The sequence below is a fragment of the Balaenoptera musculus genome, chromosome 7, assembly GCF_009873245.2.
Source record: "Balaenoptera musculus isolate JJ_BM4_2016_0621 chromosome 7, mBalMus1.pri.v3, whole genome shotgun sequence".
In the NCBI taxonomy this organism is placed as follows: Eukaryota; Metazoa; Chordata; class Mammalia; order Artiodactyla; family Balaenopteridae; genus Balaenoptera; species Balaenoptera musculus.
The window spans coordinates 67815310-67839198 of record NC_045791.1 but is presented as its reverse complement, the minus strand read 5'-3'; the positions used below and the strand labels follow the sequence as shown (position 1 = coordinate 67839198).

Below are 23889 nucleotides of genomic sequence, written 5' to 3'. Positions count from 1 at the left end.
TATACAACGAAGACTTTAAGGAAGTATCCACAGATGTGAGACATGGATAATTAATTTTTCTTCCTACTTTTCTCCATTTTCCGAAAATGCTGTTATGACTGCAAAAATTTCACCCTCAAGACCTATAAAATAAATTTTATAAATGAAATATTTTTTGCTTAAATGCCAGCTTGAAGATAAAGAGTTGTATTCAATTTTCCACCAACAAAGAGGTAAAAAATTGATAATATAACTGTGAATTAGAAGATTTAATTACATCATTATTTGCCATCTATAGGACATAGGAATATTGATATAACCTCATGTGACCTTACTTTTTAAAATACGCAATTAGTGGCCTTGTAATACACCAACCTTAAGCATCCTTATCCTCTTAATATGCTATAATTTAAAAATTTAAACAGCAAACATTTTTATTCACACCTAGGTCACTACACTTTCCTGGTTTCCCTTTATTCCTACTCCATCTCCTTAGCTGCTTCATCCTCACTTCTCCAACCTGTAAATATTCAAATATCCCAGAATTCAGTTCTTATACAGTTTCTCCTTTCTTTCTATACTCAATTATTTAATGATTGTATCTACTTCCATGGATATAAAAGCCATATATATGCTGAAACTCCTAAATTAATTTTTCTAATCTAGACCTCTCTCTGACCTCCAGATTTATACCTAACTTCCAACTCAGCAAGTTTACTTAGATGATTGATAGGCATTCTAAATTTAACTTGCCCCATCTTGTTAAATCTTTTAGCTCCTCAAATCTTTTACCTTGATAGTCTCCTCCATCTCAGCTATTGGCAACTTTTCTCCCAGTTACTCAGGCCAAAACATTTGGATTCATGCAAACAATCTAAACCAACTTGGGCTGATTTAAGAAATGCAACTTATAGATTTTACTTGAAGTTCAGGGAAATTCAGAGCAAGTTATAGAACCCAGGTTCATAAAATGAACAGCTATGAAGGGAATGCTGACATTCAGAGCCATCTTCAAGATCACACCCCAGAAGCAGCCTGGTGAAACCAATGAGCTGGGCACTGAATGACATTTCTGGCACTACTGGCCAAGTTTCTTTAGAAACCTGGCTATTACTGCCCTCACTACAGCTATGACCACCACCATTCTCCTTACTTCTGTGCATCATTGTTGAAGTAAGCAGAATAATAGCTCCCAAATGTGTCCACATCCTAAGCCCTGGATCCTGGGAATATGTTATATTACATGGCAAGGCAAGGAGGAGTTAAGATTGCAGATGGAATTAAGGTTGCTAATCAACTAACCTAAAAATGGGGAAGTTATCCTGAATTATCTAGTTGGGGGCTGGGCTGATGTAGTTAAAAGAGTCCTTATAAATGAAAGATGAGGCAGGAGAGCCAATGTCAGAGTGATGCAATGTGAGAAAGACTTGACCAAATATTGCTGGCTTTGAATATGTCTAAAATGAAACTGCAAGGAATTTAATTTCTAATGCATAACACAAATAGACTCAGATAGATAGATAGATGATAGATAGATAGATAATATTTCTGAAAATATGCACAAGAAACTGCTAACATTGGTTGCCTCTAGCTTGGAGGATAAGTAGACTAAGAGTCTTGACATTTGACTGATGGAATTTTTATTTTTGAAAGGATTATTATTATTAATTATATAGAGTGAATACATTTCAAACTATAAAGTCAGGTATGCAAGACGATGCTATTTTCATTTGCAGTAACTAAAAGATTAATAACTTGTTGATGGAGAAGGGGCTGACTCAAGAGGGAAATGAGGCAGTGTTTAGAGGTGGTAGAAAAAGCCTAAGCTTGCAACTGTTCTTAATATTAATGTCTGTTTTGCCAGACCCTGCTTACTTCCTTCTAAATTACCAGCAATTTCCTCCCTGATTACTACCACTTTGGAGACTCCCTAATTTACTATGTTACTATTTCCAGGGATTGTGTCATATAGAAGCCCTCAGTTTTCAATATGCCCCAAGGAGTTCCACTAAATATGATCTAAAAATCTGCAAGATTCCCCATTGTGCATTATCTCTGTTCCCAGCATGAGTTATATCATCTCATATTCCTGAAAGTCATTGCATTATTAAGCCAGAGAGCTAGGATTCAATATGCTTTTTTCAAGAAAAATCACTAGATTGTACACTTGCATTTTTTAAATCTATGAAAAGTTGACAAAAACCAGGAATGTTTATTATGATATTTTATTATGAGTGTCTGTAAGAAAAAAAAGATCAACAACCACATACAAGCTTACAAAGTTTAATTTCAACACATTCTCTGTTATTGTGACAAAAGCAGCCCCAAAATTTGTTTTTTGTTTTTGTTGTTGACTTTTACAGGTTGCAGAGAAAGAGTCCCCGGCAGTGACACACCAGGAAATCTTTTTGACCGGAGACATGTACAGATGGTGTGCATCTGTGTTTTGAACGTAAGGCAACAATTCTGACCTAGTTTTAAAAGTGAAAGTACATTAGCACCAGAACATGTGTCTTTAAAGCCTTGCCAAATATTGGTAATCTTGACCAGCAATGACAAGAAAAAGGAAAAGCACCTTTAAAAGCAGTTGATATTCAAGATTAAAATAATTATGGCTTCAAAAATATTTCTTTAAATTCTTGTACTACACTCTACTCTTTTTCTTTTAACCAATATTTTAGGAACTTAATCAGTGAAATTTATAAGTTTTGGTATTTTATACAATTTTTTTCATCTTATGGGGCTTATAGAATTCATCTGTGTTTCTGACCAGGTTGAGGTAGTTGAAACAGGAAGGTCTTTTCTAATTTCATGTTTGACTATTTCAGAAGAAAGGTTATCTTTTGATGGTAAGCACTGTCATTGCTCTGCAAATGGGCTAGGATTCAAAGAATGTAACACAGTGTTATTAGAAGAGTGTTGAAGTTTATTTATTATAGCACCACTGAGACATTTTGAAATTGGAATTGGTAAAAAAATAGAACAAAAAGCATTTGAACTGTATTTGGTGTAACAGCAAAAAAAAAAAAAAAAAAAAAAAAAGTATTCTTTTTTGGTCAAATTACACTTTTTCCAAAAATTTTGGAAATAAATAACTTGAACTTAGTTGGTCACTTGTACTGGTTGACAAGATTAGAACAAGAGGAACACATATGGAGTGTGAAACTTTTTGCTGGGATTTCAGATAGAGTTTGGTTTATAAAAAGCAAACAGGGCCAACGTCCACACCAAATTCTTGATCAGGACCACCAATATCGAAGGGTGCAATATCTACAATAGGTAGTCTGACGGCCTTGCGTGTTCGATATTCGAAGACTGTTTTGCCCCATTCCCCAGTGTGTTTCTGTAAAAAAGAGCAAAAAAAAAAAAAAAAAAAAGTAAGTGATCATGACATTACAATTACTTAGACAGTTTCTGTGTTTGACGAAGTTAAAAAAAAAAAATTTTGTTGAAGGGAGTTGCCAACTTGCCATGTACATTATCTTCCATACATCTGAGACCTGCTCCAGTTCAAAGTGAGAATCCTCCCAGTTGATAAACCATATTGTTAACCAAAAGCCTTATAGGGCTTCAGGGTAAACCCAACAAGGAGATTGCCACAGGCCAGTCCATTCTCAGAAACCTTGGTTCTGGTCATTGTTACCAGGTATAGAGCTGGTTTACTAAGAAGTGGATAGGTCTCTCACATTGGAATCTGTTAATATTAGAAGTGAATTCTCCTTCTGGTCATTGTTACCAGGTATAGAGCTGGTTTACTAAGAAGTGGATAGGTCTCTCACATTGGAATCTGTTAATATTAGAAGTGAATTCTCCTTCTGTTCATAAATGATAATAACAAATGATTGATTTAAAGTTAACCTTTAAAATTAAAAAGAGATTTTAGATTGAGTCCGTATGATGGCAATTATGTAGAGTGGATAGTAACTGTCTAAATTATCTGGCAAAGTTTATATCATGGATTTAAATTTCAATTGCTTTCACATCAGCTGGTTTTCACCTGGAGGTTGAGAAGGTATGCTCATTTTTTGTGTGATTTAACCTTCCCTGGAATGAATCAGTAGATTCAATATAACTCACACCAAATGCCATCTTTTGTTCACCCTCATTATTTTTATTCCTTCTTTTCAAAGTAGCATGATTAAATGAGAAATGCTAAGCTCATTATGATGCATGCTTATAAAAATGCTGTTACTTACCGTGCAACCATCCTCCAGAACTGAGTAGGTGAATTTGCCATTTCCTTCAGCCTTGAATTCACCTTCATTTGAGCCCATCAGCCTCAAGGCTTTCTTCACATTCCCACTGGCATGATCCATGTATGCAATGCTATTCTTGCAGTGATATGTGATGTTCTGGGAGGCCTGGCTGGAGAGAAGTCGGAGGAATGCCAGCTGGACATCGAGGACATCTTCAGGAAGTTCAGGATTGCCATAGCTAAACTGTGATAGGGAACAAATAAGGCTGGTCAAACATTTTAGCTGCAATTATACATAAGGGATTCATGCAGTGTAGTATGGTCATTGTAATATAAGTTGTTCATATATTTTATGTATGACTATGTCTTTATTGTATGTATAACATACAATGCTAGAGTAAAGAAGATCTTAAGAATTGAAGAAAAGTTGGTAACTTACGAAGAATAATTTAATCTAGTTTAGCTTTTGAGAGACAAGTTATAAAAGTAGTTACCTGAGTATATAAAATTTTTCACTTTTCTATTTATTAACTAAATTTGTTTTGTGATGAACAAATGGGAGGAACAAAACAGTCAGGTAAGTAGAGATGGATTAGTTAAAGAAAAATGGTATATCTTTTCTTACCTGAAAACCACCATCCATGGATTCTCCAAACCAAACATGTTTCTTCTCAGCAGCAGAATTTGTCCACCAGTTCTTACGTGGAATAGTCAAAGGACTGGCATTTATGCACGTTTCCCCAGTTTCCATGTTACAGTATACTTTAATAGCGTCCATCTTGCAACCTTGGTTAGGATCAACCCAATATTCTCCTGAATAGTCACAAAAAGGACAATGGAATTGGTTATAATATCCAGTAATGGGATTTGGACCAAAATGATTTTGTAAGGCATTCATAATGTTGACTGCTAATGTATTTGTATTTTATGTATTTGTACTTTTATAGTGTAGCAGAATAGAGGAACTTTTAGATTGCTTCTTAATTTGAAAACATTGATAATTAGATTTATTGTAAAAATTGTTTCAATAAATAAATGTTGCAATAATTAAATTACAAATTATGTTTGCATCAAATTACAAACACAGTGATATACGTTGTTTATCACTCAAACAACTTTGTGATGATATGAAAAGACATGCCAAACTATAATTTGTATTAAAATTTCTGTAAAACTGTCTTTAGATTTTCCTACATTTGGCATATTTTGAATTTACATTACAGTTTAAGTACACCTACAAAATTCATGTTTTCTTACTCAGAATATCAAGGAATTTCAATTCAGCTAACATTCTTTAAGTACTGTCTCTGCTATATAATGTTTTCTATTCCCAGTAAAATTTTCATTTCCCCTAAATTCTAATATAAGCAGTTTTCTCTGTTATCCTGTTGCCATGAGTGTGAACGATTCCCCAGCGTACCACTCTTGAGTTCAGGATGGCAGAATTTCAGGTCTCTGCAGTTCCGAGCAGGGTTTTTACGAGAACCATCAGGACTAAGGAGGCTTTCTATTTGTCCATTGACTGATTTGAGTGAAGTCATAATCTCGTCGGTGTTGATTTTGTAATCCATTGGTTCATCTCCATAATATGGGGCAAAACCCCCAGATTTTTCACCTCCAATGCCAGCGATGGCAGCAACCCCACCACCACAGCATGGACCAGGGACACCAGGGGGCCCAGGAGGGCCTGGTTGTCCTGGGTGGCCTGGGGAGCCCTAGGAAGGGTAAGAGCATACATCACTGAGGGGCACTTGTTCGGTATCCACTGAAAAAAATATGTTGCTAGCCCCCCAAAATGCATTCCAAACAATTGATATATTGTGTCATAGTAATTGTTTCAGTAAAAGTTTATTTGGGTTGTTTTGTGATCAAATATTAACCAATTTATAACTATAATTCATTGCTATGACACTTAGTGTGTTCCAGTGTGTAAGAAGAATTGGTGTTGGAACACACATTTTACTCTCTCGTGTTTCCTTCTGTATAAATGATGTAAGCAATTCTAATGCTGACATGACAGAGGGGTTATGATCAGGAAACTTAGATTCTGATCCCAACTTTGGAATCTAACTTTGTGTTTTGGGGCTAACCACTTAACTTATTTTTGTTTTAATTGTGTAACTTGTGGGGATAATAGCTTTTCTTCTGTTTACTCCAAAAGTGTGGGATAGGAATGTATTAGGAACGATGATATCAGTAGCAAAACAGGAGACATGGAAGCCGTTTGAGAGGTGGAATGTACTTCATACTTGTAAATCATTAAGATTATCATAATTGTGAGATCTCTAATATGAGATCAGCTCTGGCAGAGTTCATCTTATTAATTGGGCTATGTTTTTATTCTGATATAACTGTTACCTGATAAACTGTAAGAAAGGTTTTTTTCTCCCTGTCATTATAGTGTGATGAGAAAGTCTTCATGTGGTGGAGAATGTCTTAAAGTCATTGTTCAGGTCCTAAATTAGGTTTGGTAATTGCATTGTGTTTAACTCACTATCTCAGTTTTAAAATATTGTAAAGTGTTTCTGAAAATGTGAAAATTAAAGCAAATTAAATACACATATTTATAAGTGATATCTTACCTCAGATCCTCTTTCGCCTCTGTTACCTCGAGGCCCTGGTGGTCCGATGGGACCAGGGTGTCCACTTGTTCCATCTTTGCCAGGGGGCCCACTGGGTCCAACAGGTCCCTAAGAAATTATCATGATATCACAATGCTAGAATATTTTCCTGCAGTGCTAACATTTTAAAATATGGACCTTCCAATATCTTTCTGTGGTACGTACTCTGGGGCCTGCAGGTCCTGGACTACCGACTGCACCTTGGTGACCAGAGGGACCCTGAAAGGAAAGGAAGGTGAATATGAGTGAAGACTTTAAAAAGGCTTAGGAAACTGTATGTTCAAGATCAGATCAAGAAACATAGGGATCATGATAAAATATGATTTCCTTTTCCTTTAATATCCCCATTGTCTCATGCCAACTACTATTTCAAATAAGCCCTCAAATCCATTTCTAATCTCTTTTAGCATAGACTTTCACAGATGAACATTTTTCTATCATTGGTCTCTAAGATTTGCCTATCTCATTAGTTAAAATGCATTGAGGGGATTTTCTAACAAAATGGATACACTTACCGGGGAACCTGGGGAACCTGGGTTACCAGGGAATCCGCGATGTCCTTTGATGCCATTAGCACCACGTTCACCCGTTTCACCTTTGTCACCACGTGGGCCTTGGGGACCCTTCACAAACACATTTCGAGTTAAGGTCATACACATATACACATTGGAAAAACAAAATAGGATTTATAACAATTAAGTCCATTTTATAACATTTTACAAGCTAGAAATCTCATCAACAAACACTGCATACTTGGAACGATAAAGATTGTTCTTGTGGTTGTTTTGATCTTGGACTGAGAATTGTATGGAGCCCCAATAATTGATGTGTAATCTCATAGCCCCAAGGAACTTTTAGATCCTAAATTGCTTTCTATATCATCAAAGGAAAGTTTAAATTTGGTTCCATAGTTATGTATTTAGTCATCCCTTTTTGCTGAGCATGCCAGAAAATAGAATATTTCCTACATTGTAGAACTAGTTAAAAAAAAAAAAAAAAGACTTACAGGAGGACCTCTTGAACCAACAGGACCTGGGGCACCAGAAGGACCAGCAGGGCCCTAAAATAAAAATAAACAAATGAACATGCACAGGGAAGTGTTTATTTATTGATACAGTTTTGTTTTACTTAAACGTTAATAATTTCATTGTGAGGGAATAATGATATGTTTGCTATTATTGAAAGTTAGTATTATTTTCTCCTTAAAAATCCTTTACCTGTTTACAGCTTTACCAGGGGGTCTGAATAGGAAAGCTCAGAAAACCCTGTTAATTCAACCTTATATTGACCAAGTGGATATACACTTGGCGTGATTAATACCATTTTGAATTTTAATAATGAATTCTTCATTGACTACTGCCAGAAATTCTCATATATCTTTATTACCACAGTTGCCTAAGGACTGACTAGCATACAAAACTGTGAAACAATTGAGAGTAGATCTTTTGGTTGGCAGATATGACATTCTATTTTCTACCTACTGAGCTCCTTATTGAGGAAAATAGATAAGTAGGGAAAGATGAAGTTCATGAGAACTCACAGTTTCTCCTCTGTCACCACTCTTTCCAGCTGCACCGACAGGGCCAGGCGGGCCTGGATGACCAGGAGCACCAGGGGGGCCAGGAGAGCCATTTTCACCACGGTCACCCTGTGGACAAGTTCACAGTTCCAAAATCGATCTGATCAGCAGCTATTGTTTTAATTACACAAACCTATTGTACATGTGCCTGTTATACCTTGCTACCAGGAGATCCATCTCGGCCTGGCAGACCATCTGATCCAGGGTTTCCCTGATTAAAGAAAAAAAAAAAGAGGAAGAAATGAAATCAAATTCTTTGGAACCATTTAAATACCATCTAAGCCATGCATTCTCAATGGGAAAAATATCATCCTAAAGAGGATAAAATTGGTTCTTGGGAGTGAAAAATCTTAGATATGACAATGGGTGTGACCCTGCAAGGAGTGACAGTACCTAAACAGATATGCAGTATATCTATGGTGCTAAAGTTTCACAGGGTGAGAGAGCAAGAAGTGACTAGGAAAAAAAGTCTAAAAAGGAGCCTTGGGGGAGAAATAATAAATAACATCTTGACACACCGTAATTTAAGCTGATAATGGAAGTCTACAATTTAAGGAAAGACTAATCACAGATAACATGCAGAATATTTTTACCCAGAAGGAATGTTGTAAATTGGGGCTCTCCCTATCCCCAACTTTTTTCTTATTTAGCTAAAGATCATATTCTTTTCCATTAATGATCATTCATTGGGTAAATACTAAAGAACATGAACATTTAAGGCTATTCTAAGTTGTAATAGAAAGAATATCTACTACTAGAGAAAGAAGGAGAACTTTGGCTTGTGGCAATATTTATACTTTTAGACCCAAAGTAGGGCCCAATTTGACCCTTGCTTAAATAAATTATCAAATACTACCCGGCTTATTGTGTATTTTCTAAGAACTAGTACTTACATCTCTTCCAGGTTCACCAGCTGCACCAGCCAGACCAGGAAGACCCTGGGCTCCAGGAGGACCACGTTCTCCATTGAGACCACTAGCTCCTGGTTTCCCATTTTCACCCTGTGTACAAAAGAATAAAATAAATTTGTGTTTTAACCTAAGAAATCAATTAATGTGATATTATCAGCTGTCTTTATTTCCCAATTTCTATAGAATTTGTCCCTAAAACTATCCCTGCCATAGGGGAAAAGCTTTGGGGAAGCAAGCTTCTTGTCTTTTCTAACTTGCCCAGTGAACCTGGATACCAAAAGGTTGAGTAATTACATTGAGTCTCATATTAGAATACATCCTAATATGAGGTACATAAATAGACATGGCTATTGTAAGAAAAATATAATGATGAGCCATCATGAAACTATAGGTTTATGGTACCCATTAGAATTAGGTTATATTGAACATTTGGCTCTATTTAAAGAATACATACATTTATTGGAAATGTTCATATAAATTGACTAGACTTAAATATTATATTGTAATTTCACTACAATCGTATATGACATTTAGTTTAAAGAGGTGCTCAAAGTGAAAAAAGGTGTGTCCTAATAAAATACGATTTTATTACCCTATTTGCTAAATAAATATTTAAGACGTTAAGCTCTAGGATGTTATAGTAATATCAGTGAAAGAAAGTCAGGAGTATAAAATGAATTGAGTTGATGGATAATTGGTATCAGTTAAAGGCTTTCATAGGTCTATAACCTGACATTATTTCCTGCTTCAAGACTGACAGTCAGCAAACTGAAGAATGCTGACAAGTTTCCTAACAGGTATTTGAGATGACAAGATATTTTTCTGTGATATCAATCTATTCGTTTTGATGTTCAAGGCCAGTCTATTATGTGCATTGTTTTTGTGTTCCAGAGACTTTTAGTAATATGCATGCTTCCTGCAAATTTGAAAATATCAAGAATTTGCATCTAATTACAGGAAAACTTGATCATTACATACTTGCTATGTTTATGTGATGTCTGAAGACTATCAAAGGAAGCAAGAGTCCAGTGAAAGATAGCTATACTCACCTTGAGGCCCTGTGGGCCGGGGCTGCCCCTACTACCTGGCATGCCTGGTGGGCCTGCAAGACCTCGTGCTCCAGCAATCCCTGCAACTCCAAGTGGGCCTGGAACTCCCTGTTGTGACAGATAATGAAATCTTAGTTATTATTTATGTGACTATGTTTTCCTCTGTTGGATTTGTGATTGAAAATAAAACTACTGTCAATCAATAGAGCAAAGAAACCACTCACCGGAGGGCCCTGGGAGCCAGGTGGTCCCTTCTCACCCGGCTGGCCAGCATCACCCTTTGGTCCAGACACCCCAGGGCTGCCAGGAGCACCATTACTACCAGCTGGACCTGTGGGGCCATCTTTGCCTGGAGGACCACTGGGGCCTGGGGGGCCTGGGTTACCCTACAAAGAAATGTTTGAAATTTGAATATTTTATAATGAACAAGTAATTTTTTCCCCTCTTTTACCTGCATTCAAATAATTTTATATGGGGTTTAATACAAAGAGAAGTAGCAATGGATAATTTTCTCACCCTATGTATATATGAATGCTCTTTATGGAATATATGGTTAAAAAATACTTTAAAAAGTTCTTACATTATTGCCAGGAGGACCAGGAAGACCACGACCACCAGGGAAGCCAGCAGCACCCTGTGAAATTATAAATATATTTTTGATGTCAAAAATCAAGGAAAATAAATAATTAACCACTAAAAACAAATATAAATTGTAAGAAATGTGGTAGGACCTGCATTCTACTCTGGGATCGCTTATGGTTTGTTTTTTCCTCTTGGAATTTACATATAACTCACATATGAATGAGTGATTATAATTTTATACTCTCTTTAGGGATCTAGTGCTTTCAACGCAGCTTTTATACAGATTGATATTACTTAATGCTTTTCAATAATAGTTAAGAGGATCATTACTTACAGGACCACCAGGACTGCCACGTTCGCCTTTGACACCTGGGGGACCAGGGGAACCCTACATGGAAGGGAGATGGAAATGGTTTATAAGAATAGCACCAAAATCAAAATTTGGGAAAAGCATTAAGCCTTTGAAAGTCAGTAACTCTACTTATCATGATAATCATCTTGTAATACATACAATCATTATGTTGTACATCTTAAACTTATACAATACAATGTTATATGTCAATTATATCTCAGTAGAACTGGGGGAAAAACATTACTACAGAAATGAGAAGCTACATCAAGAAAAACAAAAACAAAACCAGTAACTCTATGCGGACATTAAAATAACTTGACTGAGGTCATATCTAGATTGTTGGAGTCAAGCGTCAAACTCAGAACTGTATTCCTAGGAAAACTGTACCCTTGTCAGCATGACAAGCTCTCTCAGTATGAAATATTGAAGTATCGACAAACCTAAGTGCTTTCCATTAGAAGGCTTAGAGAAAGAGAAATACTTACGGAAGGCCCAGCACTTCCGGGGGGCCCTGCGACTCCAGGAGGGCCTCCTTCACCTTTCTCACCAGGAGCACCTCTTTCACCTTTACCACCAGGCTCACCGTTCTGGCCCTGCATTCAGAAACAAAAACAGCCCGTGAGCTTACATCTTTCACAATACAATGGGCTTGTCCTTATTTTCCTTCAGAAAATAGAATTCTTCAGGTGGAGAGCTATTGAAATAAAATTGGAAAAGAAGAGTCTTTGAAGACATGGAAGAAACAAAGACAATGAAAATGTTTCCATGACAGGGACTTCCCTGGTGGTCCAGTGGTTAAGACTCCCAGCTTCCACTGGTTGGGGAACTAAGATCCCGCATGCCCCATTATGTGGCCCCCCCAAAAAGAGTTTCTATGATAAAAGAAAATTATCAAGAAAGTGGTAAGGTGTACATTCTTTGTCATAAAGGAGAACCTCTCTCCGAGGATTGTGCATCTCAAAACAATCACCAGTAAATGCATTTGAGAAAGATGGGGCTTAGAGCAAATTTTAATTAGTACCATCTAATAATGGAAGAACCTTTCAAATTTTCAGAGTGCTTTAAGTCTAGGGGATCATGTTAGCCTCATTAACCTGGCATAAAGACAGGCCAGGTGTTTTTATCTCCATCTTTTAAACAGTAAGAATAGAGATAATGTGTAAAAAAAAAAAAGGAGGTGGATAAATGAAACCCCATAAGGAATGAGTGGTTGAGATAGATTAGAATTCAGACTTGACTTATACTTCTGCTATTTTTCAGCGAGATAGTGATTCTGGGCTGTGTGATATGTATGTTTTAATGTTCATACTTACAGGAGCACCAGGAAAGCCGGCAGGTCCTGGTGGCCCATGTTCACCTCTCTCACCCTTAAGTGAAAATATACTCATTAGTCACAGTGAAGACATCTTCCCATTGGGAGCACACGTCATCCTCTGTATCATCTTATCTTTCCTTTAAGCTAAGAAAAGATAGTATTAGTGTGCAAAGCTAACTAACGTAGCTTAACCTCTGAAGACTTTTCCATTTCTCAATAAAATTCAAAGTAGACAACACCAGAACCATTGATTCCTTCTGCTTCTGACTGTGATATTATTTGCAAGGAAAATAATTTGAGAATTTTGAAGTGTTTAAAACACTTACTTGTATAACTTCTAAAAATGTACGGATTTAAAAAAATAAAAATATGGTAAAAGTTTTGAGAAATCAATCATTAAATTAATTAATTAAAAACATTTACTAAGTATCTCTCCTGAGTCTGCAAACCCTGAAGGTAGAGAATTTTAGATCTAGAAGGAGGCTCAGGCAAAGATCCTATAGCTTTAAGAAATACTCATTTACAAATGCATATTACTTGTGCAATTTTTATATTTTTTCCAGAATTATTTAGGAAAGATGGCAAGATTTGAAATGGTCTCTTGTGAATTTTAGATTTAAGGACTTTAACCTTTCCTTGCATGTCATATGATGCCTAAAGACAGTATCCCATCATTGAGACTCAGGGCCAGAAGCAGAATTGCTAAAGAGGGAAGCACAGGTAGCTGCTGCCTGTGTGGGGTTAAAATTATGTTGAAATGTCTTAAATGCTTACAGGGCCACCACGAGGACCAGCTATACCCGGAAGTCCAGGGGCACCACTTTCACCCTTAAAAAAGAGAAAAATAATTTATATTGCCCTGCATCCAAACAACAATGACGACAAAAGACATTTTCTGTTTCTAAATAGTGTCAAGTGTTACCTTATCTCCAGGCTGACCAGCTGGGCCAGGGGGACCAATAGGACCAGTAGGACCCTAAAGAAAATAGAAATATACTTTAATTTCGAAGATAAAAAGCATCATTTTCCTTATTAATCAAAGAGCATATATAAGGACATACTGTTCATCTAATAAACTAGATAATATGATTGCTTTGATGGCTTGAATGATATGCTCTTCACTCAGTGTGTAAATACTGCAGAGTTTAGTAAATATAAGATTTCATGGATTATATAATTCAGTGGCAATTTATAGATTCATTTTTTCTTTCTATTGCAGAAGATAAATAAGATGTGATGTAAGATTTCACAGTCGTATCTTTTAGAATTAAAGTGCATTGCCTTATTCAATTGTATGATAATTCAAAATATTTCATTTAACCACTTAAAGTATTGTTACACATATTAAAGTTTTCACATTGAAGTTTTCAAATATTAAAGTTTTACTTATATTACATAAATAAAATATTAGATTAAAAAAATTTTATGATGGCTTACTCATCTAGTCTGTTAAAAATGAAGCATTTATGAATTTGTTTAAGGCACTACAGTGAAGATAATGTCTATCTAATGGCTTAGTTATCATGTTTATTTGCTACAGTCATATGTAGGTGTTTACTAATGCGAATAGAATTGATTGTAATGTGTTTTTCTTTCCATTTTTATTTTGAAATAGTTATATAGATTCACAGAAGTTTGCAGAGAAATATACAGGAGAATCCTGTGCATCTTTCTCCCAGCCTCCTTCAGGATTACATCTTACACAACTATGGTATAGTATCAAAACAAAGCAATTGACATTGGTACAACCCATAGAGCTTATTCAGTTCACACCAGTTATGCATGCACTCATTTGTGTGTGTGTGTGTGTGTGTGTGTGTGTATGTAGCCTTATGACATTTTATTATGTGTAGCCTCGCATGACCACCACCATATTCAAGATATTCAAAGGTACAATCATCATAAAAGACTCCCTCATGTCACCTCTTTATAGTTACACCCATCTCCCTCTCCCCTATTCCTCAATTCTGGCAACCATAAAGCTGTTCTATATAATTACATTATTTCACAAATGTTACATGAATGGAATCATGCAGTATGTCCTTTTGAGATTGACTTTTGTCACTCAGCATGATGTCCTTGGTGTTTGTATAAGTTGTTGCATGTATCAACTTTTTATTGCTAAGTAATATTCCATGGTATGAATGTACCATGGAATTTCAATGTTTTTTAAAATCAAAAAGTTCCTTCATCAGCAGTATTGATTATCTTGAATTTTAGTGACTTATTATGACTTCAGCTTATAACATTTATCATACTTCTGAGATTTTTTCCATTCTTAGGTCACTGTTGAGCTATTAGTGATAGAAACCAGGAATTTTAACAATCATGTCATTTGGGTCTTCTTAATACCCAGAAGGTGGCAAAGTATGGTCTAACTTATCATGAGGAGTTTTTGGAAAAAATAGAAGTTGAGGTGAGGGACTACTCCATATCACATACAGATAAATTCTGTTTCTCCCCAATTCAAGTACTCACCCTTGGACCATCTTTCCCTGGAGCACCATCGACACCTGAACTGCCGGGCTCACCCTGTCAAATAAAAGCCAGTGTCATCAGATTAGAGGTATCTTCACTGAAAACATGCCAAGAAGAGGAGAAACCCTCAAGATTAGCTGCAATGTATAGTAGGTGTTCTGCTTTGAAAGTTGCTTTAGAAATCCATCTCAAATTACACTTACTAGATGGGGGTGGGGTGGGAGGGAGGTCCAGGAGGGAGGGGTTAAAGGTATACATAAAGCTGATTCACTTCATTGTACAGCAGAAACTAACACAACATTGTAAAGCAATTTTACTCCAATAAAAAAAAAAATCTAAAAATAAATAAAATGATAATATTAATTTTGAAAATAGATTATTTTCCAGAAATGTTGCCTTCCTTTAACCAACAAAGTTGGTTTTATTGCATAATTAACAGAGAATAAGTTGGTACCTTGTCACCTTTTGGACCAGGGCCTCCAGGACCCCCTCTTTCTCCAGGCATTCCTTGCAGACCAGGTGAACCAGCATTACCAGGTGGCCCAGGGGAACCAGCAGCGCCCTGAAATTAAAGGAGAAATAGTAAATCACAGGAAAGACATGAAATGCATTTTGTAAAATCTAGGTGAATTGAATTATGTGGAGTTACCTTTCCTCCTTCGGAACCAGGGGGGCCAGTTCCCCCTCTAGGCCCAGGGGGCCCTGGAGGTCCAGTAAGTCCACGTTCACCGGGGGCACCAGAATCACCCTGTAGTAGGAAAATGGAATATCCCTGTTAGGAAAACCAAGGCTAAAAACAAAGCAAAAACACCCTAAATTGTATTGTTTTGATATAGACCACAAGGTTTTTTACTTACATTTTTGAAAAATTTAGAAATTTTTATAATTATAAAAGACATTTGATCAACTGAGTGACAAACAGAAACACAAAATTAGTTAATCTAAACAAGGAAACTTGGATAGCTGGTCTGATGAGCTAGCTTTGACACTATTATTATTATTTTATCACAAGGGCAAATTTTTAAAGTTCTTCTACCAAAACAGTTTTTCTATAGAGAGCCAATGCACCAGAAAAGTTTTCTTTTGAAATTTCAGGTCCATAGTTGACTCTACAGTGTTTATTCATGTCAGAAAATTTCATTTTCCAGATGATGCAAATTTAATGTATTGGAAATGTCTCGGGTTACCCTAAGTGTATTCACCAAACATTTGCAATGTCGTGCTTCTAAAGAAAGGAATATTTTGGTTTGCTGTACTAAAAATGTGTCACTAATCAACTGCTCTATAACATGCTGAAGAAATGAGAAAATAAATGGAAATATTTACCTTGCCTCCTGGAGTTCCAGGTGCACCAGCCTCACCCTTTGGGCCCTAGGAGATTGGCATTGCGTGATTAGGCCTCTATCAGAATATACATTATATAAGTATAAGCAAAATACACACTTGACTTGCATACTGTATAATTTGTCCAATCTTGAGCTGTGTACTCTTCCTTTAGTTCCTTTTATTTTATGGTAAAATTCAAACTTTCCGTGGAATAGTTATGACTGAATAATTTTTCTTTGTTTTGTTAATGAATATTTCAAAACTAATTGTTAAAGCCCAGATACCATGGCATGAAAATGCGAAAGTTAATAATTTATAAATGATTAATATTTATTCTTTTGGTTTCTAAGTTTTGAAAAAATGGCAAGCAACTTACAGGTTCACCGGGTTTTCCATTTTCTCCTGGAGGACCACTCGTTCCAGGCAAGCCCTACAAGGAATCATATTTGCATTGTGTAATCACTTCAAACACTGCTTGCAGAAAAGCTTCTCTCATGTAAGTATGTTTCTGCAAAGTATTCAAAAATGGTTTTAGCAGTCTTTTTAAGTGTAAAAAATACGTAGCTCTCAAAATCCAACGATAGAGAGATGATCATCATATCTTACAAACCTATGTTCATCTCCTTCAATTCTTTCTGTTGCTGTATATAAAAATGAATTGATGAGTGTGGTGAGATGAATTTAGCTATATACATTTAAATTACAATAAAAATAAGTATAAGCATATAGAATTATGTGAACTTTATTTTATTTAAAAAATTATTAATGCACTCATTCTAGAAGAGGCATGGAAGTTATGCCTATTAACATTGCCTATTGTTTTATTTCAAGGTAGAAGTCAGATCCGCACATTTTAAGCTTAAGATGCATTATAATCTTTTAGTGTCACAAGGATACTGAACAGCTGATTAACTCAACAAATAAAACTATCAAAGGAAAGTACTGATAAAAGTAGGTGCCCAATGACATTTAAGTAACAAATTCTTACTTGTAATCCTTGTGGACCAGGGGGTCCTGTGTCTCCTTTGTCACCACCTGGTCCCTATGTACAAAAAAATATTGAGATGCTTCATTATAAGATATCCTTTCATGTTTAGTTCACACAGTTTTCATTTCATCAGGCCAGTTGCTTAATTAAAAAATTAATGGTGTAAAGGGGGGCAGAGTCTGGCTTGTGGAAGTGATGCAAGGGAGACATGTACAACATAAACTTTACTCAATACTAGTATTTAGCTAACTAACTAAACAAGCTTTGTAATTGCTTTGGTGAACTATAATGATATAGTGTCAGAGATTGTATGATACCCAAAGTCTTCCCTTGGCCCCAGTCCCATCCACTTCCATTTCCAATTTATGTGAGTAAACTTACGGTAGGTCCTGGGGGACCCTGAGGTCCAGTCTCACCATTCTTTCCAGCAGGACCCTGAAAAAAAAAAACAGTTATGGAAGCAGAGATAAAGATAATAGAAGTCATAGAGTTGGAGAGAAATGCTTCTACTAGAAGACTGGAAATGAGTGGATGAAAGCTACATACCTGAGGGCCAGGACCTCCAGGACTACCACGTTCTCCATTCTTTCCAGGAGCACCCTAAAGAAGTAGCCAGTATTTACTTATTCTCAAAAGGAAATTATTCATTATAGCATTCTCTCATGTTTTTGATCTGCCCCCTACACACACATGCATACATCCACAACCGAAAACTACTTTCGAGAGCTAGGTTTCCATAAATGTTCCACTCTTTGCCCAGAACTCCAGAAAAAATACTTTAGCTCCCTTCTCACATGGTATTTTGATTTTCATATACTCTTCTGTGCTTTGAAGTGGAGATCAATTTTTGGCCATCTGCACTCCCATATAGAAAGTAAAAGACCTTTTGTCAAATATTTATTGAAGAAATGAAGGAAGGAACTCACATCATTTCCTTTAGGACCAGGGAAACCCATGACACCAGGCTGACCTCGGGAACCAGGTGAGCCTGGAGGACCTGGTCGACCACTTTCTCCTTGACTTCCCTAATGAGAAAAAATTATATTAATAGAGGTTTCATAAAAATCTGATCAAAATATACAATGTACATACCAAGGCTATACAATATATATCAAGCCTAGTTCAAACTGTGCATTTCATTATTCTCTGGACTTGTAAAATGAGATGTTAAAAATGTACTTACGGGAGGCCCTGGTTTCCCATCGCTGCCTGGTCCTCCAGGACTACCGGGCATACCCTAAATTGAAGAATTCAGTCAGTCAGCTGATTTTAAAATGATAATTAAAAAAAAACTAAAAGCACCTATCTGTAAAATTTTGAGCTTTCCACTGACATATGTAGCTTCATATTTGCACACATGTTTTTCTGTCTGTAAATATCTTCGTCAAGCATTCTATTTTCTGTTCTTCAATCTATACTAGCTTAAGTTTTCTTAAAAGAATTTTGTTTTGTTTTGAGCCTACAAAATGTATAGTCTGATTTAAGTTAGTTTTGAACGTTCTTCATTTGCTTTTCTTCTTAGTAAATGACAGTGTCAATCAAACAAGTGTTCCTCTTTACCCTCAATCCTGGACCTCCAGGGAGGCCGTCTCGGCCAGGTTCTCCAGCAACTCCTCTGGGCCCTGCAGGGCCTGGACCACCACGCTCCCCGGGGGGACCCTACGTGATGAAATAAATCAACATGTATGTAAAAGAGCCTTCATTGACCTAGACGTTGACAGTACTTAGGTTGCAACTAGAGAACTTCTTTTGGTCCCTTAAAGAGAGGTGGGGTGTTGCTGGCATGCTCAGTGTAAATCACCGTTATCTATTAGCTTGGGTTGTCATACCGGAAATATTTTAAGGCAACTTCGATGAACATCACATGCTGAAGAAAGCAATATTTAGTGGGCTTAGCAATATAGTTTGGTGCATATAAAATCAAATATCTTTGATGTTACGAAATCAGATTTGCACTGCACTTCAGAGTTTCCAAAGAACTTTCAGGCATTTTAGTCTAACTTATTCTTGCAATGATATTGAGATAAATAGTTCCCAACTGACAGATAAATTAAAGAATTCTCATAGAGGTTAAATAATGTTAGTTACAAAGCTAAGAGAATGGCTGAGCAGGGAATGCAATAATTCCCATTGTTTTACATTGGGAATTACTATTTTTTTAACTCCAATATATTTCATTCAGATAGTTAGGTGTTAATTAATGGGAAACTGTATAGAAGAATATACCTATGTGTAGCACCAGCATTCCTGAGCATCGAAAACTAAAGTTATCTACCTTTTCTCCTGGAAGGCCATTTGCTCCAGTAGGTCCTCGGAATCCAGGCATACCCTGAAATAGTGAAAGGCAAATATTTAAGTCTAAAGTGCCAAAACTTTTTCATAATTCTCATACTGTGAAATGCTTCAAAACAATATTTGGGATTGAGTACTACTCAAATTAAGAACAAACATGGTTGCTTCACAGTGAAGGTGAAGTTCTATGATTGTTTTCCTTTTCGATGCCCGTGGGAAACGTACCCTTTCTCCTGCAGCTCCGGGAAGTCCGTTCGCACCAGGTTCTCCAGGAGAACCGTCTTTGCCATCCTCACCCTTAAGTCCTGGAATGCCTGGAGAACCAGCTTCCCCCTGTGAAAGGAGGTCAATAAAGAAATATTGACTGAATTTCCCTGCAAATTTTTTACCTGTTTATTTCCTGATTATGGTATACATTTCTAAGAAATAATCAAATCTGTTAGGGCGATACTTACGCGTTCACCACGTGATCCTGGCTCTCCTTTGGCCCCATTCTTACCGGGTTCACCCTAAATGGGACATAATCTTGGTTTAAAAACGTGGAAAATAGACTAACAAAATAACCACCAGTCACACCTGATTCAATTATAAAACCAGAGTGAAATCAATATAAATTCAATGGAACAAGAACAAAGAGCCTGCTATTTCTTTTTTTACCGTGAGAAATAAACCACACCTTTCAGACAATAAAGGAAAAATAGACAACTTACTGCAGCACCTCGCTGCCCGGGAGCACCATTGGTACCAGAGGGTCCTGGAGGACCGCGGGCTCCTATCAGTCCAGGAGCCCCAGGAATGCCAGCAGGACCCTAGAAACAATCCAAGAACGTTAACATTAGGCAAACTTGAACTTTCTTTTCTAAATAGCTAACTTAAATGTATTGTCCTGCAAAATGCAGAGGAAGCCAATAATATGTGTATGGCTGAATGCGGGTGAGTGGTGGGGGCATCTTACCATTTCACCTTTACCACCAGGACTACCATTACTCCCAGGAGGGCCCTAAGAGGGGAAAAGAGCATATTAATAAGAATGCAAATAGTGCATATATATTTGAAGTTGCTTATATAACTAAAATAAATTTATTGATGGGTGCTTTATAGAGATTAGGTGATTCTTCCAACTACAGCACAACACATAAAATGTCGCAAAAAATGATCGTTATCTGAATAAATTAAAGATAATACGCACTTGGTCTAAATTATTAAATAAGTACATAGAGAAGAGGTTTTTGGTCTTGTTTCTGTTCCGAATTTTTCTGATTGGTGATTAGTTTGGGGCACAGTCTTCAAAGTATCAGATAACTATCCATCCTCTACTTATTCTGTGTCATATAACCATAGAATTCATAAATTCTAGAAAAGTACAGACCGCAAAACTAATTTCGGTACTTGTCAAATCAATATTTATCATAGTAGAGTTATTGCAGAGCACTAAGCAACATTTCTTTGCAAAAAAGTAATTTTAATTGATAGCAACATTAGAACATATGCTTTCATGAAATAAAGTGTAAAAATGCTCTCCCTTAACCAGCCATATTTGGTACTTACAGGAAGACCTGGAGCACCAGCATGTCCCTGAGGTCCAGGTTCTCCTCTTTGTCCAGGGGAGCCATTTGAACCAGGAGATCCCGCAGGTCCAACTTCACCCTAAGGGATAAAACCCTAAGTAGTCAGTCTCCCTTGCCACTTCTAATCTCTTGGCCAGTTTGCTAGTCAGTCCTGTTTAAACCCATCTCCCAAAGGCTGAAGTGGTACGATAATTAAAGCAAAATTTCATTAATCACATAGGCAGAGAAAAATGGTAACTATGTGTGTGACTGTGTTATCTCTGTTTGCAGAAAGAGAGTGGGAAAAAAGAAAAGACATCAGAAGAGATCAGAATAGCCGAAGGCCAGGGATAAAACCCCTTTTGGAAACAAGAATAGGGCTTTAAAGATCTATATAGCTCAAAGAAATCCACTTGACTGTTAAAAAAATCACTTTCAAGAAGCAGCCCAATGATTTTCTGTTGTCTCAAAGATATATTTTACATTCTTCTACAGAAATACATGTTTACCTTAGCACCAGGGGAACCAGGGAATCCTGCAGTTCCAGGGGGACCAGGGGGACCCTAAAAAAATAAATAACATTTCAAGAGCTCTTAATCAAGTAAAAGAAAACTAACACTACTGGTAAATAATAAGTGGGTACATACACAATACAGAGGAAAATTAGATAAAAACAGTATTTATCGTCAGAGATGAACATTATGTGGAGAAATAGTGTGGTAAAATAAAAAGAAAATTTGGATCACCCATGCCCGACAACTTATGCCATGAATTCTGGTGACTTTGTGCAGGTCACTTAGCCTTGAGCTCTCATTTATAAAATAGAGATAGCATTATTATCTATTTTGCAGGACTCTTTTAATTGTCATATCCAATATTGGCCCTTAACTAACATTGTAAGCACCATACAGATGTTAGTAACTGGCCAAGTATAATAAGGAGTATCAGAATTTTGTTTATGGGCTTACCGTTTCTAGATTAATTGTTTCTAGATTTTGTTTATGGGATTAGTGTCAGTTTGAATCAGATATTTATGAACAACGTTGAGTTTTAAGTCTACAATCCATGTTATTCCAATACTCCAAAATTCCATAATCTCTCATTACACTAAGCCCATCAGGGTTAGATAAAAAGTTACTTACTGGTTGTCCATCACTTCCTCGAGCTCCATCATTACCTCGAGCCCCCTAAAAAGAGAAGTTAGTCTCAAATATCTTCTTTCTGAAAGGCTGGTCACAAGTAATATTTTAACTAAAAGTCTGACTCAATTGAGTTGACTTTTCCTCAAGTATATTAAAATCTGCTTAATAATTATATACCTTTAGAGGGAAATTGTTGAAATTCTGATAGGTACAGCAATGATCTGATATAGAAAGATTAGATTCTGTGTTTTACAGAACTGAAGGCAAATTAATGCATAAATATGCCAAGCTAACACGTTAAAAAATCCTCAACAGATAATAACTATAAAACACTTATTTGTTTGCATATAATTATGGCTAAAATCTTTATGGAGGTGACTTTAAATGCAATTTTATAGAAAACTTCTTGCAGATTGTCACAGCCTGAAAACTGACTGAGACACTTCTCGGTGACTCGGGTTGTAATTGTGTAATGTCAGTAAGAATACTCACTGCAGCTCCAGGAAGTCCTGGTCGTCCTCTCTCACCAGCAGGCCCTCTTGGACCCTACAGAATAAAATTAAAAGTGTGGTCTTATTTTAAACTAGATATGTGTGAGAATGGTTGGAGAGTGAGCAAGGCAAGTTTTGCGTTGGGTGGAAGTTAATAGTAAAACTGAAAATTGTATGATAAGAAACATAATTACCATCGCTCCAGGAGATCCATTTTCACCTGGAAGGCCATTTTCACCCTAGAAACATGTAAAATGTGTCACCATTTTGTATAACAGGAGGAGAAATTTATAACTTTTTCAACACAGCATATTATAAAAAACATATGGAACCAAGAAAAAGATTACATTTTAACAACACCAAATTTTTGTTAGCAATCTTATATGCTGTAAATCTCAGTTTTTGCATTTAAAAAACTTGAGGACTAAACAGAAGTAATCAACGTGTTACTCTGGGCGCTCAATCATTTCTAATCTAGACAGTTCAAGTTATCAGCTTTCATGGAAGTTTTAAGAGAACATCTCAATTAGTCGCTGTTATTTAGCTCTTAAAATGCAAAACTCAGGTATGTTTTAGAAAAAGGCAAACCCTAAAATATAAATCTTAAATATAGCTATAATATTTAAATAAATTTATTTATGATTTTGTTGTGATTTACCTTTAATCCAGGAGCACCTTGTTCGCCTTTTTCTCCATTTCGTCCATCAAAGCCCTTTGAAATAGATAAAAGTAGTAAAAATATTAAGATCTGTTAACAATTCAGAACAGTTAAAAACTTTACATTAAATTTTTTATAGCTAGCTTTACCACATAGCACTATTTTCAACATTGACATGAATAATTTAAAACTCTTTTAAGTGCATTGAAGACCTTGGACATTGATTTTACAGTAAAAAACATGAACTAATTAGAAAGTACAATTTAGTCCAATTAGGAATTTGCTTTAAATGTAGCATTAAGGCAAGTATCAGTTTCGTAGATTTTTATGTCTATGAAGTTGATCAATTTTTGGCTCAGCTGGTTTACTCTATCTAATGTTTTG

The 23889-nt window shown here is 36.2% G+C and overlaps 1 protein-coding gene across 2 annotated transcripts in view; it reads right to left on the bottom strand.

Moving 5' to 3' along the window:
- Positions 1 to 2188: 2188 nt before the first annotated feature.
- Positions 2189 to 23889, bottom strand: part of COL3A1 (collagen type III alpha 1 chain) — a 38583-nt gene continuing 16882 nt past the window's right edge. Inside the window, exons 11-51 of one of the 2 annotated variants that reach the window (XM_036857249.1) lie at positions 23506 to 23559; positions 23042 to 23086; positions 22849 to 22902; positions 22357 to 22401; positions 21724 to 21777; positions 21216 to 21314; positions 20623 to 20667; positions 20378 to 20476; positions 20123 to 20176; positions 19893 to 20000; positions 19651 to 19704; positions 18936 to 19034; positions 18559 to 18612; positions 18302 to 18400; positions 17922 to 17975; positions 17757 to 17810; positions 17376 to 17429; positions 16764 to 16817; positions 16388 to 16432; positions 15711 to 15809; positions 15516 to 15623; positions 15062 to 15115; positions 13506 to 13559; positions 13358 to 13411; positions 12582 to 12635; positions 11754 to 11861; positions 11251 to 11304; positions 10915 to 10968; positions 10559 to 10720; positions 10335 to 10442; positions 9268 to 9375; positions 8532 to 8585; positions 8336 to 8443; positions 7802 to 7855; positions 7311 to 7418; positions 6961 to 7014; positions 6757 to 6864; positions 5595 to 5889; positions 4800 to 4987; positions 4176 to 4418; positions 2189 to 3322 (exon numbers count right to left, since the gene is read on the bottom strand). In XM_036857249.1, the coding sequence (XP_036713144.1) occupies positions 3176 to 3322; positions 4176 to 4418; positions 4800 to 4987; positions 5595 to 5889; positions 6757 to 6864; positions 6961 to 7014; positions 7311 to 7418; positions 7802 to 7855; positions 8336 to 8443; positions 8532 to 8585; positions 9268 to 9375; positions 10335 to 10442; positions 10559 to 10720; positions 10915 to 10968; positions 11251 to 11304; positions 11754 to 11861; positions 12582 to 12635; positions 13358 to 13411; positions 13506 to 13559; positions 15062 to 15115; positions 15516 to 15623; positions 15711 to 15809; positions 16388 to 16432; positions 16764 to 16817; positions 17376 to 17429; positions 17757 to 17810; positions 17922 to 17975; positions 18302 to 18400; positions 18559 to 18612; positions 18936 to 19034; positions 19651 to 19704; positions 19893 to 20000; positions 20123 to 20176; positions 20378 to 20476; positions 20623 to 20667; positions 21216 to 21314; positions 21724 to 21777; positions 22357 to 22401; positions 22849 to 22902; positions 23042 to 23086; positions 23506 to 23559 (3600 nt within the window). In that variant the 3' untranslated portion in view covers positions 2189 to 3175. Of the gene's footprint in view, positions 3323 to 4175; positions 4419 to 4799; positions 4988 to 5594; positions 5890 to 6756; positions 6865 to 6960; positions 7015 to 7310; positions 7419 to 7801; positions 7856 to 8335; positions 8444 to 8531; positions 8586 to 9267; positions 9376 to 10334; positions 10443 to 10558; positions 10721 to 10914; positions 10969 to 11250; positions 11305 to 11753; positions 11862 to 12581; positions 12636 to 13357; positions 13412 to 13505; positions 13560 to 15061; positions 15116 to 15515; positions 15624 to 15710; positions 15810 to 16387; positions 16433 to 16763; positions 16818 to 17375; positions 17430 to 17756; positions 17976 to 18301; positions 18401 to 18558; positions 18613 to 18935; positions 19035 to 19650; positions 19705 to 19892; positions 20001 to 20122; positions 20177 to 20377; positions 20477 to 20622; positions 20668 to 21215; positions 21315 to 21723; positions 21778 to 22356; positions 22402 to 22848; positions 22903 to 23041; positions 23087 to 23505; positions 23560 to 23889 lie in introns of both variants that reach the window. The other variant, XM_036857248.1, reaches the window with a different exon arrangement.